The 15,610-nt window shown below is 63.1% G+C and overlaps 1 protein-coding gene across 2 annotated transcripts in view; it reads right to left on the bottom strand.

The window, feature by feature from the left end:
* PKD1 (polycystin 1, transient receptor potential channel interacting) overlaps positions 1-15,218 on the bottom strand; it is a 44,384-nt gene extending 29,166 nt beyond the window's left edge. For both annotated transcript variants that reach the window (XM_045541155.1, XM_045541154.1), the window contains exons 1-6: positions 15,004-15,218; positions 1,933-2,004; positions 1,740-1,811; positions 1,288-1,457; positions 376-1,047; positions 90-273 (exon numbers count right to left, since the gene is read on the bottom strand). In XM_045541155.1, the coding sequence (XP_045397111.1) occupies positions 90-273; positions 376-1,047; positions 1,288-1,457; positions 1,740-1,811; positions 1,933-2,004; positions 15,004-15,218 (1,385 nt within the window). The remainder of the gene's footprint in view (positions 1-89; positions 274-375; positions 1,048-1,287; positions 1,458-1,739; positions 1,812-1,932; positions 2,005-15,003) is intronic.
* Between the last annotated feature and the right edge of the window lie 392 nt (positions 15,219-15,610).

The following is a 15,610-nucleotide window of genomic DNA, read 5'->3' on the forward strand; positions in this document are numbered from 1 at the left end:
CTTCTGAGCCTCCTCGGGTTCTGACCCCCCCCGCAATGTACTGGAGACCCCCCACCTCAAAGCCCCTGGCGAGGAATAGGAACAGGCACCTGGTGACCTGGGAGACCAGGAAGCGCTGGACGGCAGGACTGTCCACCATGGCCAGGGCGGCCCCAGCCCAGGCCCGGCACTGCTCCTGCGCCTGCAGCCAGGCCGCCTTCTCCACCACCAGGCGGTAGCAGTGCCCGTTGCCAGGGAAGATCTCGGTGTCCGCGGGGCAGAGCGGGTGCACCACTGGAGCCCGGCAGGCAGGGAGAACAGGTCAGTGTGTGCCCGAGACTGGGGTGCCAGGCCCTGCCCTGGGGAAGAGGGGGAGGCCCCGTGGGGAGTGTGCACCTTGGGCTGGCTCCTCGTCCAGGGCCACAATGCTGTAGGTGGCCTTGAGGCCTGAGCCACCACGATTCAGGACTCCGAGTTCAAGGCTCTCATCACTTTTCACCAAGGACGGGCACACAAGCTCCACAGCAGCGGGCGCTGCCTCCACCTGCACCTCTGTCTCCAGCGGGACCAAGCCAGCCCCCAGGGCCAGCACAGCCGTCACGTGATAGCGCCCGGGCAGCACGTAGCGGTGCGTGGCGGCGGGACCAGCAACATCCACCCTGGGGGAGCCATCGCCAAAGTCCCAGCGTGCAGAGCTGACGGGGAGCGGGGCCGCAATGTGGAAGGCTGCTGGCCGGCCAGAGGCCAGGGGTCCGTGGGGCCCCACCAGGGCGGCCCCCGGGGAGGCGCGGAAGACATGCTGGAGCAGGGTGGGGCCCCCGCAGGCAGGGGCCGGAGGTGGCAGGGGGCTGGAGCAGAGGGACAGGCAGGCCGAGGAGGTGTTGGGGGGCTGGGCTGCCCCACACAGGCACTGGCCCTGCTCTGAAAGGGCTGCTAGGCCCTGGCCAGCCGAGAAGCAGAAGGCGCCACAGGCCTCGGGCTCCAGCAGGCCCTCGTGGGCCGCCGAAAAGGCCGCTGTTACCACCGTGCCCGAGCTGTTGTCAGGGAGGCAGGCGACATACTCCTCACCTAGAAGAGGCAGAAAGGCTGGTCCCCCGGACTCCCAGCTCCTCCTGGCCCCAACATCTTCCCAACCCCAAGGTCCCAGACCAGAACCCCAGCAGCTGCGTGGCACCCACAGCCCGGCACTGTCCCACCCCACATGCGTCTGCTGCTTGGGCCCCATCTGCTGCCCCAACTGGGCTGGGGGCCCCGCGCATCTGCAGAGCTCTGCCCGGCCCAGGTCATGCCCCACCTGCCTGCACTCACCACAGCTGCTGTCCACCAAGGGGGTGCCGAGGAGGGGCTGGCCGGCCAGAGGGCCAGGCCCAGCACACGTGGCCGCCTCGGGCTGCACCACGCGAACCCGCTGCTGCTCCACCCAGCGCGGCAGCCAGGCCAAACCACAGTCACACTCAAACGGGTTCCCACTCAGGTTTCTGCAAGGGAGGGGCGGGCGTGAGGCCCTAGGCCTGGCCTGGGGAAGGGTCTGTAACCGGCCTATCCCGGGGGCAGCCAGGGCCTGGGGCCTCCCTGAAAGTCCAGCCTCCCACTGCCCCTGTGGGGCTGCCCACCCCAGAGGGGCTCCAAGCAGGGAGGCCAACCACCCCCAGGTCTGGTCTCCAATCTGGGAGTGGGTACGGGGCCAGCTACAAGGGCAGAAGGAATACTGGAGAACCAAGGGTACAGCCACTGACACCCACCAAAACAGTGAAACTTACATTTCACTTAAATTAAATAAATTAGCAAATATTCCTTCCTCTAATGTAGAAATCTCGTTGTTGCTTATGTCCCTGGAAGAAAGAAGGCCATTAGGCGAGGTCTGGCAGAAACCCCCCCAGTGCTGCAGTGGCAGGCAGCCACCACCTGTCCGCCCGCAGTAATCCCTGGGCGCAGCACAGCGGGGACACTCACAGCCGCGCCAGCGCCGAGAGGTTGGCCAGAAGCCCGACGTCCAGAGCCTGCAGCAGGTTGTGGGAGACGTCCCTGAGAAGCAAGCGGCCACAAGTCAGGGCCGGCGTCCCCGAGGAACACAAGGCCGTCCCTCGGCCACCCCCAGGAGATTCCCAGCATCCTCAAGCTGTGGCCTCTCACCCTCCAAACTCCCCATTCCCAGGAGGCAGAAGGGGGACCCTTCTGATGGAGGATCCGAATAAACACTCATCTGGGGACACAGGGCAGGAGAGAGAAGGGGCCCCTCAGCACCCCACAGCACACCTCAGCCCTGGGCTGGGTGCTGCACAGCAAGACCACAAAGACCTGCTGACCTTGGACACCTGGACAGGCCCCCCAGCCACCCCCTGCCCCCAGCCCCACCCCCAAGAGCCAAGGCCCCCATGTCCCGCCCCAAACCCAACAGGGTCCCACACCACCAAGGGCTGACCTCACCCACCCTCCACACAGGGTTCAGACTGCACTGGGGCTCCCACCTCAGAATGTCCCCAGATGCAGAGGGGGCACAAAGAAATGGGGAAGGGGCCCTGGATGACCCCAAATCCTAGTGATGGAGATGGCCCCATTAAACCCCAAGTTTAGCCGGGCATGGTGGCTCATGCCTGTATTCCCAGCACTTTGGGAGGCTGAGGCGGGAGGATCACTCGAGGCCAGGAGTTCGGAGACCAGCCTGAGCAGGAGTGAGACCCCATCTCTACTAAAAATAGAAAAACCTGCCAGGCGCAGTGGTGCGTGCCTGTAGTCCCAACTACTCGGGAGGCTGAGGGCAGGAGGATGGCTTGAACCCAGGAGTTTGAGTTTGCCATGAGCTATGACAACATCACTGTGCTCTAGGCTGGGCAACAGAGCGAGACTCTTCTCAAAAAAAAAAAAAAAAAAAAAAAAAACCCTCAAGTTTAACATGACCCTGATAACAACCCCACTATCAACAAGACGTGAAGGTTCATCCTGAGGCACCCACACCAGTGAGCAGGAGCCAGCAGGAAACACGCAGACACCGATCTGCTGCTCCACACTGTGCCTCGGGTGGGCGGGAAGGAGCCGCGGCTACACCCTGACCCTGGGCGGACGGCGCCGGGCAACGCAGGGCCTATACCGCCGTGCTAGGACCAGACGGTCCGGCAGAATGCAACGGCTCAAAGCACAAACCTAGCAGCAGAGATAAAACATCAAAGAGCAACAGTCCCAGCCCCATCCAGAAACACAGACACCGAGAAACAGACTACAGACTGGGAAAAGCACCAGCAACTTACGGGACAGATTAAAGGCCAATGACCCCCTTGCCCTCAGCTGGTAAAAACCACAAAGGAAAGGCAACTGCTCCAATTGCAAAGAACAAAGGGCTAAAGCAAACGCAGGCAGTTAACAAAAGAAGTACAACTGGTCAGTCACAGACGGGGGAAAAACACTCAATTTTAGTAGTAACTGGAGAAAAACCAACTGGACACAGCAACACAGTGGCACTTTTGGTCCACCAGCATCAGGAATGCAGCGCTGGTGCTGGGACAGAGGTGGGACACGCGGCCTGAGTGGCCCTCTTCGCCCAGCAACCCCCCTGGCCCTCCCACGCCCTTCCCGCCCCTGCACAGGGACCCATGGACACCTCAGTCCCCACCCAGCTCCCAAGGGTCTGTGTACTACCTGTGCTCCCCACCCACGACACCTGGGCCCCTCTGCTCTCCCAGTGCCACTCCCCAACTCTGCCCTTCCCAGCAAGACCACCCAGCCAGCCGAGCCAGAGGCTGGGGGCTCAGAGGCTGGGGGCCCTCGGCCCCCCTTCCCAGCCTCCTCTCCTGTCCCCTGCCCTTCAGACCAGTCCCTGTCGGGTGTTGCCCCTCCCATCTGCTCCCGCAAGCAGCCTGCCCACATACAGTGAGGGACTTCAGAGGGGAAGTGACGAAGAGGGGACCAGGAGCCACCCCAGCTGAGGCAAGGGTGGCCAAGCAGCAGCCCCAGACCCAGACAGCGGACTCAAGTGAGATGCCAGACAAGACACCGGGCTCCGTCTGGACATGCGGGTGCGCCGGTTTCATCCCCAAGGGCCGTGGGACAACCGGAAAGCCTATGCCCAGAGCATGGGGCTCAGGACTCCAGGAAGGGGAAGAGGTCCCGGGGGGCCGGGGGCCATGGGGAAGGTACCCTCTGGAAGAGCCGCCTGTCACCCCAACTGAGCACAGCTTCTCCCTTGTCCCCTCCTACACACCAAGATAAGGCCCGAGGCCTCATCGTGTGAGGACACTCGGGGCAAAGCCAGGCAATGTGTCCACCACGTTCCTGTGAGTGGAGGGACAGGCTGGCTGCTAGGAGACCAGGGAGAAGCCACTGCCCTGGACGGGAAGAGGCAGCCAGACTCCCACCCACTGGCTAGGCACAACGCCCGAGAGGCAACAGCTGTGCCACGAGACACTTCAGGTGGACAAAGTAGGGGTCCCCCATGGCTGCAGTGACAGCTGAAGACCCTGTGCTTTGAGGAGCAACAGCACGGGGAGGTGAAGCAGAGACCGAGGGTGAGTGCAGGCCCCCGACACGGACACAGCGACACTCCCACACCTGCCCCCCGTGGGCACCGGGCACAGGGAGGAAGGAAAAGAGGAAACACCCTGAGATGTTCATTCACACCCCACTTTCTGGAAAATCCACAGGAACCTGAGACGCCAGACCAGGGTATGGCGCAGGTGGTCCTTAGGGTCCCAGAGAACCCCACCCTCGGCAATGCCTTTGAGGAGCCTTCCGCGCCTGCCAGCCGTCCCCCCCTGCAGCAGGTGCTGGCCACATGCTCCCTGCACACCAGTCTCGGCCCAGGACTCCTCCCCGGTGTCACCTGGGCCCTTGGCCCACAGGCAGGGAAAGCAGCAGATGGCCGTGGGGACCCCACTCAGCCAAGCTTCCAGTGGGGCCACCGTGGAACCCTCACCTGGCCCACTGCCCGAAGCCTGAGTTTCCCACACTGCCACCTTCTGCCATGGCTGTTCTGGGGGGATGCCAGGCCCGGCCGGGTGGCCTCGTCCCACCCCTTGGGCTCCATCTGCATCCCCAGGTGACACCATCACCATCAGATGCTCTGCCCCACTCCCCAGGTTCCCTGCAAGGATGGGGCAGCACAACAGGCCAGGAAGCTGCCACCAGGGCCACACGCTGGCAGGAGCACAGGCAGCAAAGCTGGCCTGGTGGCAGCTGTCCCACCCCCCCCTCACCCCCCATTGGGAGAGGAGCCAGCACCTGGCTGGAGCACCCCAAGGGGTCCAGCCGGGTAAGGCCTGACCTCTGGGGCAATGGGCTGACCTGAGGATCACAGACCAGGGAAGAGGCAGGCGCGGGCAGCACGAGACCCACGGCGCCCGCGGTGCTGGGATGATATCTCACAGTCCAGACAGGTGTGGAGGGACTCCCAGGCCTGGCCCGGCCCCTCTGCTGCTCCCTCTCCTGCTCCAAGCGGTGCAAGTGGGCTAGGGAGGAGTGAAGACCCCCACTGTGCCCCAGGAGTCACTGGGAGCCCACTGAGCCCCTGCACTGGGGTGGTCCTGACTCCCCCATCTTCCAGATCAGATGTTCTCGGAGGGCACCATCCTCCCACCTGTGGGGTGGGGGGCCATGGCCCCCCGGGAGTATGTCCACAGGCACCTCACAGCCAACCCTGGGCACCTGGCTCCCATCTTCCTGGCTGAAAGCAGGAACTGGGGGCTCCCCCACCCCTTGCTGGCAGGGCTCTGCCCGGTCCAAGAGGAAGGTCGGGTGATTCCCTGAGGCACAGAGGGCAGGGCAGTCTCGGGGTGGCTTTCTGCCCCACCTGGAGGCCAAGGAGAGGGTCCCCACAAACGTCTGGAGCTTTGTTCCGTGGGGCACCTCCAAGGGCCATCCCTACCTGGGAGCTGAAGGGACGGGGCCCCAGACAAGCAGGGACCCTGACCCACAGCTCAGCAGCCTCAGTTTCCTCCCGAGACGAGGAGGGGAGTAGCCCATGTGCCCGCTCCCCAGTCCAGATGCCGGGCGGGGTCTGGGGGCTGGCCGGAGCCCCCAAGGAAACATCTGCACATTCCAGACGTGTGTGGTCAGCGGCGCGGGCGAGCGCCAGGCCCGGCACCCCCACCCGGCGCTGGATGCCTCACTGGAAACAGGGCTTGGGGGGACGGGCTCCGCAGGGGCCGCCTGTGGACATTATGTAACCCGGGCCTCCCAGCCAGCTGCCTCCTCCCTCTGGCAGGACAGGACAGTGCAGCAGCCGGGGGCACCCACGCGCCCCCCGCAAGGCCCAGTTGCCGGCCAGCCCTGTCCTCTCCCAGAGGAGACAGGTCCCCCTCAGCCAGCATGAGGGAGCCCAGACACGTCCCTTCCTAGAGCCAGGCCCAGGGCAGAAGAAAAGAGAGTGGATGTCAAGCCCCTTGGCCTGGGTGGGGGACAGGGCCGGGACCCCAGGGGCTCACTAAAGGCTCCTTCCTTTCGGGAGCCGAGCCCTGTGACCTCATTCTGTTCTCATCCCCTTTGCTCTTCTATTTATGGCGAGTGAGGCTGGCTTCCAGGACCGGAAATGACGATGTTTAAATTAATGAATTCAAGTTGGGGGGGAAGCTCTTGGTGACACCCACCCCACTTCCCCAGGGGAGGGGTGGGAAGCCCAGCAGACCCAGCCCCTAGCCCCTCACCAGGGCCCCTCGAGGGGGTGGGGGTGGCTCTGAGACAGAAGGAAAGGCCCCCAGGGCCCAGGCAGCAGGCGTGAGCCCCTTGGCCAACAGCCTGGTGTGTGAGGATCGTAGCCCAGCGTGTTGGGACTAGGAGAGCCCCACACCTTACGGGGCCTTTGGGGGGCAGTCTCTCCTCATGGAGCCAGCCTCACAGGTACCAGATCCTCCCACAACTGAGCTGTCATCACCTGGGGGTGACACAGGACCTCATGGGGCCCAGAGGCAGGGACAGGGATGGGGCCTCAGAGCCTGGGGGAAGGAGATGGAAAAGTGGGGTGTCCAGGGATGGCCTCCTCCACACTCCAGCAGAAAGAGCCCAGCCCTGAAGGCCGATCCAAGATGAACAGGAGCCCAGTGACCCTTCCCCCTGCAGCTGGGGACCTGGGGCCACCCTTCCAGGGCAAGGGGGCAAAAGGGCCCAGGCCGGAGCACCCAGCCCCGAGCACCCAGCCCCCTCCAGAATCACAGTGGGGCCAGGCACGCAGCCAACTCGGCCAGGTGCCACGCCCAGCACTGCCGTCCATCCACACCCAGCGAGGGCAGGAGCTGCACCAGCCCCTCCCGATGGGAGCACTGAGGCTGGAGGGCCCACCTGCCCCCCTCACACCCCCCAGACACCTCCAGGGGTGGCCCGCAGGGCCCAAGTTGTTCAAGGAGAAAGGCAGGGCCGGAGCAGGTGTGGGGGGAGACTGGCCACGTGGCCCCAGCTGGGGCAGAGGTGCCCTGGGGGGATACAGAAGCCCTGGTCCAGCCCAGCAGCAGCAATCCCATCAGCCCTGTGGCTGCTGGGCAGGACCAATGGCACAGCAGCCCGAGGCCGGCACAACGACACTCAGGACCCTTGAGCCCCCTCTGCTCCCTGGGCTGCAACGGTCCCTGGGCCGGGAGCCCTGCCTGAACCTGGACCAGAAAGAAAACTGGCTTCTGCCTCTGCCTGGGGACAAAGCCCTTCCCAAGGCAGCCTCCCAGGACACAGCCGCCTTCAGAGCATCGTGGTGCTAGAGGCAGGACACCGCGCTCTGCCAGGGCTGGGCCCAAGGAGCCTCAATGGAAGAGTGAGCCCCGCCCACCTTGGCCCCCGCTGCAGCCCCTCTCCTGGCATCAGCGCCTGGGCACCGCTGGGCCCCTTGGCGAAGACAGCTGCCAAGCCATAAAGAACGAGGTGTTCCAGGAAAGGACATGAGCTGCATTTTCCAGCTGTGTCTTGTTCTGCAGGGAGACTGCGGCACACACTCCGCCGGCACCCCCGCCACACTGGCCGCCTGCAGACGTGCCCAGGCCTCGGCCAGCTGGAGCCGCACGGCGGAGCACAGGCCGGGCCCCGAGCACCCCCGAGCCCAGACGGCCGACACCCCAGACAGCAGCAGCAGCAGGATGTTTTCATTCCAAAGGCGCTAGGCGGGCCGGGCCGTCTGGGCTCCCGCTGCTGGCGCTGGCCACCGCAGAGTGTTCCGGAAAGGAAAATGTGTGTCTCCATCCAAAATGGCTTCCTCAGTTGAAACCAAAGCCTAGCCGGGTCTCCCTCAGGAGCCAGGGTCTCCACACCGCCCGCCCGCTAGGCAGAGGCACCCCAGGGTGGAGGCTGAGGGCAGTGTCAGAACCACCCCCGCCCCGGGGAGCCCAGGGAGGGGCCGGCAGAGGCAGGCCACATCTGGCAGTGCCCCCAGCGAGCTGTCACAAGATGGTGGCCGACGAATTGCCCGGTTCATGGGCCAGGCAGAGCCGACGGAGAAGGTTCCCACAAAAAACCAACGAGGAGCCAGCCCAGTCTCCGGCCACGGGAGGGTCCACAGAGAGCTGGGAGGGGTGGAGCCGAGTCTCACAGACACTCGCACAACCCTCCCAGGAAGCCCCCAGAGGCCCAGCAATGCCCACCGAGGGCAGCCGCGCGAGTATGCGCCGGCCGAGGCTGGCAGCAGGGCCAACACGCCATTCAGACGGCGCCACCCATCACCTTAGGTCCAAAGAACAAGGTGAAACGAAGCAGTTTTTGTGTCGTAACTTCACTGTCTCACACACACGCACACGCACACGCACGCACACGTGTGCACACCAAAAAACACACCCGTGCAAAGACTGAGATAAAAACTGAGAGAATGTGCCAGGCCTCATGGGCCCCACAGCCACGTGGCCCTGCGCTGAAGTCACCTCTGGGGCCAGACTAAGGACAGCAGGAAGGCTGGGTGCTAAGGGGGGTCAGAGTCACCTGCCCGGGCTGACCTGCACTTCTGCGCCCGCCAAGGCACCTGGGCGCCTCTCGCGTCCCGTCTGCTCTGCAGCAGGGCAGGCCTTACGGGTGGGTCTCCTGGTGGCCGGTGCCCGAGAACAAAGGGATGGGCCCCCGAGACCATGAGGGGACTGAGGGGCCACTTTAACCACAGCCGCGATTACTGTGGCTCCCAGTGACTGAGCCCCACCGCTGTACCACAACCCCATGAGGTGCACCTAGTCATTTTGCAGGCAGGGAAACTGAGACTCAAAGAGGCTGAGGGACTCAGCCAAGGCCACACAGGAGGCAGAGGACCTGGGATGTGAACCCAAGTCCAACCCCAGGGCCCAGATTCCCTACTCCTGGGTTCCCACCTCCCTCCTGAAACCGAACAGGAAATGAGAGGGCAGGGGCGGTGCAGGGCCCAGGAGTGAGCTGGCGGGAAGAATGGAAGCGCCCTGGCAGCAGGGGCGGGGCCCGAGCCCTGAGCCCACCTGGGCCTCTCAGCGTCCTTCACACGCATCCCAGCCCCACTCAGGGACCCCCACTGCCACCGCTCTCTGTCCATTTCTGAAGCAGGACGCTGGTGCTGTGCTCCAGGCCCCCGACTGTGTTCCAGGGCTCTGCCCCAGAGCGTGCTGACAAAATCACCTCTCTGCCACAACTCTGCAGCTGTGTGACCCTGGGACAGGACTCAACCTCCAGGAGCCTCAGTCTGCTAATCTGTAAAATGGGACCAAGAGTGGTTCCAACCCCACAGCCCCACAGTGAAGTAGCTGCGAGATACAGGTCACAAAGGGCCAAGTACATGGTCACTGCAGGGGAAGGGGAGGTGGGAGGCATGTCCCCGTGGTTATTTTCTGCAGAGACTTTCTTAAATTCAGACATAATTCACATACTATACAGTTCACCTTTTTAAAGTACACAATTCAGTAATTTTCAGTATACTCACAAGGTTGTGCAACCATCACCCCTAGTTCTAGAACACTTTCATCACCCCAAAAAGAAACCCACTCTCGTAACCCCCCATTCCTCCCCACCCATTGGCAGCCACTGATCCGCTTTCTGCCCCTACGGATTTGCCTAATCTGGACATTTCACACTGACAGAATAATACAATGTGTGGCCTTTTTTCTTCCACTGAGCACGTTTTCCAGGTTCATCCGTGTTGTAGCGCGTGTCAGTGCTTCGACCCCTCCCGCGGGTGAGTAAAGCCCACTGTCGGGATGAACGGGAACACTGCCCTCGGGCCCGTTTCCACCCCTTGCCCACCGTGACAACGCTGCAACCAACGCTGTGCACAGGTCTCTGTGCGACACATATTTTCGTTTCTCTTGGGTCCACACCTAGGAGTGGAGTTGCGGGGTCCCACGGTAACTCTGTTGGACCGTGTGAGCCACCGCCAGGCGGGGTTCCCGCCAGCAGCGTGTGTGGGATCCGGTTTCTCCCCATCCCCACCAGCACTTGTTGCTCCCCGTCTCCTTGACTGCGGTCATGCCAGCGGGTATCTCACCGTGGCTCTGACTTGCATCCCCCTGTCTATTGACCAGTGACAGCTTTTCAAGTGCCGTTGGCCATTTGTGTATCTTTGGAGAAAGGTCTGTTCAGAACCCTTGCCCAGTTTTTCACTGGGTCATCTGTCTTTTTATTATTGAGTCGCAGGAGTTCTCTGAGACATGCTGGATAGTCAGATAGGTGATTTGCAAGTGTGCGCCACGCCCAGGCGTTTCCCCAGCACCAGGCCCAGGGGTCTGTGCACACCCTGAGGGCTGCAGACGGAACTGAAGCCCCCCACCTCCTCCCTACCCCAGCCCCTGGGCAGGTGATCACACACAGAAGTGGGTGTGTGCCTTCTCGTCCGCAGATTCGGCAAATTTGCATTCTGCATCTAATTAAGAAACTAACATTGGGAAGGTAAGGCAAGATGATCACCTGAGGCCAAGAGTTCGAAACCAGCCTGGGCAACATAGTGAGACCACCATCTCTACAAAAAAATAGAAAAATTAGCCAGGCGTGGTGGCACACACCTATAGTCCCATCTACTTGGGAGGTTCAGGCGGGAGGATCACTTGAGCCCAGGAGTTGGAGGCTGCAGTGGGCTATGATGATGCCACTGCACTCCAGCCTGGGTGACAGAGCAAGACCCTGTCTCAAAAAAAAAAAAAAAAAGACAGAGAGAAAGAAAGAAACTGATGTTACCCACACATGCCCATTCTGAATCCCCAAGTGCCAGCGCTGTGTGAGAGCCAGGCCAGCCCAGCCCAGCAAGCGGGATGCCGAGCCCCCCCCATCTCTGCACGACAGCCAGGGTTCTCTCTAGAAGATGCCGGCTGCGCTGCTTCCCTCCTAGACCTTTTAATGCTGCCTCCACCTGCTCTCCTGATGAAGGCCCTGCCTCTGTCCTCCGTCACCTCACACCTCAGGGACTCTGCAGGGCTGCTCCCTGTGTCCGGAACACTCCCTGAGCAACTCCTGGCACCACAGGCGCTGCGTCTTGGCCTCACGGTTGCCTGCACAGGGGCGGTTCTTCCTGGCCAGCTCCATCAAAGCAGCCCCCTCCTCAGTACCCGTGTCTTTGTCCTTGTGGGGGCCATTCGCCTGTCAGTTTGACACAGGCTCCCCCATGACAACTGAGCCCCAGAGGGGCCAGGACCGCGCCCAGCTGGGCCTCGCTGACCGGTGGCACAGGGCCAGTGCCCAGCGGCCTTGTCTGGTAAGGGCTCACAGACTCACCACTGGAGCAGGATCGTGCCTCTGGCCTCAGTGACAATTCCTAGTCCTGGCTCTCAAGACCCAGGGGTTGGAAACAGGAGCATGAGGACCCTCTGCTGCCCCAGCCCCTAAGGCAGCAATGCATCTGGCAGCTGCAGTCTAATGCACTAGACCCACGCCAAGCCTGGGGTCTGCTCCCAGATGCCTGTCTTCCCTCCAGTGCCTACCCTGGGCGCAGACACGGGGCTGAGCTTCCTCGCCGCCCCCCTGTCATTTAGGGCTACAGGCAGGAAAGGGCAAGGCCCCAGGGGCTCCCAGCACACAGAAGATTCTAAGGTTCCAATAGTTTAAGGCAGTGAACCAACCACTACCAGGTCCCTGGTCTGGTCCAGCCCTGGGCCCCAAACATTCACGAGCCAACAGCAGGCCCAGCCAACCCGCGGGCCAAGGTTAGTGGCGCACCTCACCAAGCGGTCTTCCGAAGCAACCAGTCCTGAACCAACCAGCAGCTCGCACCTGGAGCAGCGCTGTCCAGAACATTCTGTGATGATGGAATGCTCTCTTGCAGCCACTAGCCACAGTGGCCCTGAAGCTCCTGAAATCTGGTTCTCCACACAACACAGCTCTGGATCCAACTACCAGGAAATACAGAGGACCGAGGACACACTCAACAGCACCAAGCAGGGACACCAGACACACAGAAAGAAGTCCAGGGCTGCAGGAATCAACTTCCTCAACAAACTGCGCAAGGGACAGAAGTGACGGAGGGGGCCCACCCGCGCCAACACAGATTTAAAGGACCTCAACTAACTGCACCTAATTCAAACCAGTGAACAAACTGACAACCGAAAACTTAAACACACCAGACATCTCATGGGGTTAAGGAGTTATTTGCTGTTCTAGGTGTGTCTGTGGTACTGTGACACACTCCAGGATGCTTGCACATAGAAGACGATGGCTGGATTTAGTTCAAAACACAGGTAGGGAGGTTAGTTGGGGGGAACCATGAGAGTCTTCACACTGTCCTGCCTGCTATTCTCCATAAGCCTTGACACAGCAGAGCAGCACAATTCGCCAGTGCATCATCTTTTTCAAACCAGCACCTCCCAGCAGCATCATTTAACCCAAGAAAGGCTGGAAGGCCACGGTCTCCCACCTGGGACCGGACACAGCTATACTGCCACACCTCAGGCTGGCTGAGGAGCCACACGTGGAGGGGCATGGGCCTGAGTCCCCCCAAAGAGGCTGCTGGTGACACCCAGAAGGCAATGCACCTGTGCCCTAGACACTCGTCTGGGAGGCTGTGGTTTGTGTCTTCCGCCTCTCTCCGTTGGAGAACACCCACCTGTCTCCCTGAGGAGTTTGCAGAGTTGACAGCAGAATGGCCAGGCAGCCCAGAGCACAGATAGTGGCCTGGGAGACCAGCAGGGACCTTAACACCAGCCCCTGAGGCCCCAGTTTCCCATGGTTTCTCCCCAACCCTCTGGAAATCTCCCAGAGATGGCTCTGGGGATGTACAGAAGAGCATGTTGCTCACTAGCCCACCCACATGAAGTCTCCCTGATGTCCCACTGCGCACTTAGAAGGGCCAGCTAAGAATCTAAGAATCCTGCCAGCTCCGGCTGGGACAGGCTACCAGCTCCTAGGAACACCCTCCTCCAAAACCCAGGACCAGAGCTTGAGCAGGGTACACGCCAGGCAACAGGTCTGAGCACTGCAGACAGCCAGAGCCTCGCCGCAGGCCCCTCAGCTGACCCACCAGGATCCTTCATTTCCTGGACAGCTCCTGAGAGCCAGGGTGATCGACAGGATGGCACCAGGAACCGGGAAGCAGGAACAAGCAGCGGGAGCTGGGCCTGACCCCCAGAGCATCCACCGCAGCAGAGAGGCGCCCGCACCCACAGCATAGAGGAGCACCGGGCGGGCGGGTCTGATGCAGTTCTGTGGGCACTACTGGCAGGCGGGGTGGGGGGACCTCCACAGAGACAGCTGCGCCACAAATGCTTTGGCTTCAGTGGCCAGGGAGCACGATAACACGACCAGTGTGGCACCCACAGCACCCACCATTCCCAGCTGGTCCCAGAGACAGCATTCTTCCCCCACCCTCAAGACCACCGAGCAAAGCCCCAAGGACACAGGGCTCCCCTAATTAAAGGTGGCTACGTGAGAGAGTCACCAAGGAACATTACAAAACCACACAGTGGGGCCCACACCCAGGGATGCTAACAGCGCCCCTGGGCACCAGCACATAGCCAGCGAGAGACAGGGTCCTGGCTCGGGAACCTGGACATGCCTAGAAATCCAAGGGGCTGTATCAGCATGCCCTGAGATGCCCCCCAGCCCTGGGGACGACTGTCTGCAAATCTTAGTCCCCTGTGCCCCTGTCAAGCCAACCCTGAGACCAGGGCACTTCACAGGTGCAAACCCTTGCTCTGCCACATCCTGGCTGTGACAGCTTGGACGAGTCGTGTCACCGCTCCAAGACTCAGGTACCTCATCGGTGACTCTACCTATGCCTCAGAGAATTAGGGTAAGGGTTAAGCACGACAATCTGCAGCAAGAGCCTGGCACAGGCCTGGCTCAAGGCAACCTCTCAATAAAGGCCACCTGTTGTTTGCATTCCCAGAATGCAAACCTGACAACGTTTAAAACCCCTCCAAGGCAATCCCCCCACCTTGTCCTCAGGACAGCTTTGGAACCCAAGAACACGGCCTCTGAGGTCCCTCATGACCCCAACCCCCCTGAGAGCCCACCTCCCATCCTGCCCTAACCCCTGCCACACGTGCCGTGTCCAGCTTCCAGCCCTTTGCTCACACCTTTCCCTGGTCTCTTCCTCCGGACCTACCTCCTTGTCCCTTCTTAACTCTCGGCCCAATCCTTACACATCCATCAAATTCTCCTCCAGACACCTCCTCCAGGGAGCCTTCCCTGCCTGCCGCCCCGACAGCGATCTCCACCTCCGAGGGAATGCCCCAGCCGCAGGCCGCGTACTAATTAGCCTCTAATTAGTGTGTGTTTGCCTTCGCGACTGACCGCGACCTCCCCACCCCGCCCCCGCACGCTGTCGCACGCCCACGGAGCCCCACCGTGTGGCATGTTTGTTTTCACAAAAACCGGGATTTTTCCGCTTCCCTCTGGGCCGCGCCAGCCGCCGTTCCAGGTTTTCCTTATTTAGTCGGGCCGACGTCCCCGCGTTGGAGCCTCGCCCTGGGAGCGGCCTGGCCCGCGCTCCGTCTCCGCTTCCCGAGGCCGGGGAGCGCGCCCACGCCCCGCGAACCCGCCGGCCGCCGCCCGCGCAGCGCGGCCTCCCCGCCAGGGTCCCGGCGCCCCGGGGCTGCCCGCGCCCCGCAGCCCCCGCGCGGCCTGGCCGCGATGCTGGGGCCGGGCCGCCCGGCGCCATGGCAACCGCCCGCCCGCGGCCCGGGTACTCACAGCGCGGTGGCGTCGGCGGGGATGCGCAGCGCGGGCCCGAGCGCCCGCAGCCCGAGGCCCGAGCAGTTGACGCGGCAGGCGGCGCCGGGCGCCGGGCCGCACAGGCAGGGAGCCGCGCACGGCCCGCAGCCGCGCCCGGGGCCCCCCGCCAGCGCCGCGAGCCACAGGCCCAGGCCCAGGGCCAGCGCCAGGCGGGCGGGCGCGGCGGGCGGCATCGTCAGGGCAGCGCGCGCATGGCCCCGCCGGCCCCGCGGCCCGCCCCGCGCCGGCGGCCTCGCCTCAGGCGGCTCCCGCGGACTGCATGGCGGGGCGGGGGCGGGATCCGGGCTGCGGCCGCGGCGTCTCTCGCTGCGCGGCGCCCGCTCGGCGCTCGGGGCCAGGCCGCGCTCCGGAGCTCGGCCGCCCGCTCGCGCACTCGCGCCGCACTGCGGGCCCCGCCGCGCGCCTCCGCCTCCTCCTCCGCCTCCTCCTCCGCCTCCTCCTCCGCCTCCTCCTCCGCCTCCTCCTCCTCCTCCGGGCGCGTCGCGGGGCGGGCGCAGGCTCCGCCCCCTGCGCCGCGGAGTCGGCCGCGGCGAGAGGCGGGGCGTCGGGAGGCTCCGCCCCCGCA

Source organism: Lemur catta, chromosome 2, assembly GCF_020740605.2.
Source record: "Lemur catta isolate mLemCat1 chromosome 2, mLemCat1.pri, whole genome shotgun sequence".
Classification (NCBI taxonomy): Eukaryota; Metazoa; Chordata; class Mammalia; order Primates; family Lemuridae; genus Lemur; species Lemur catta.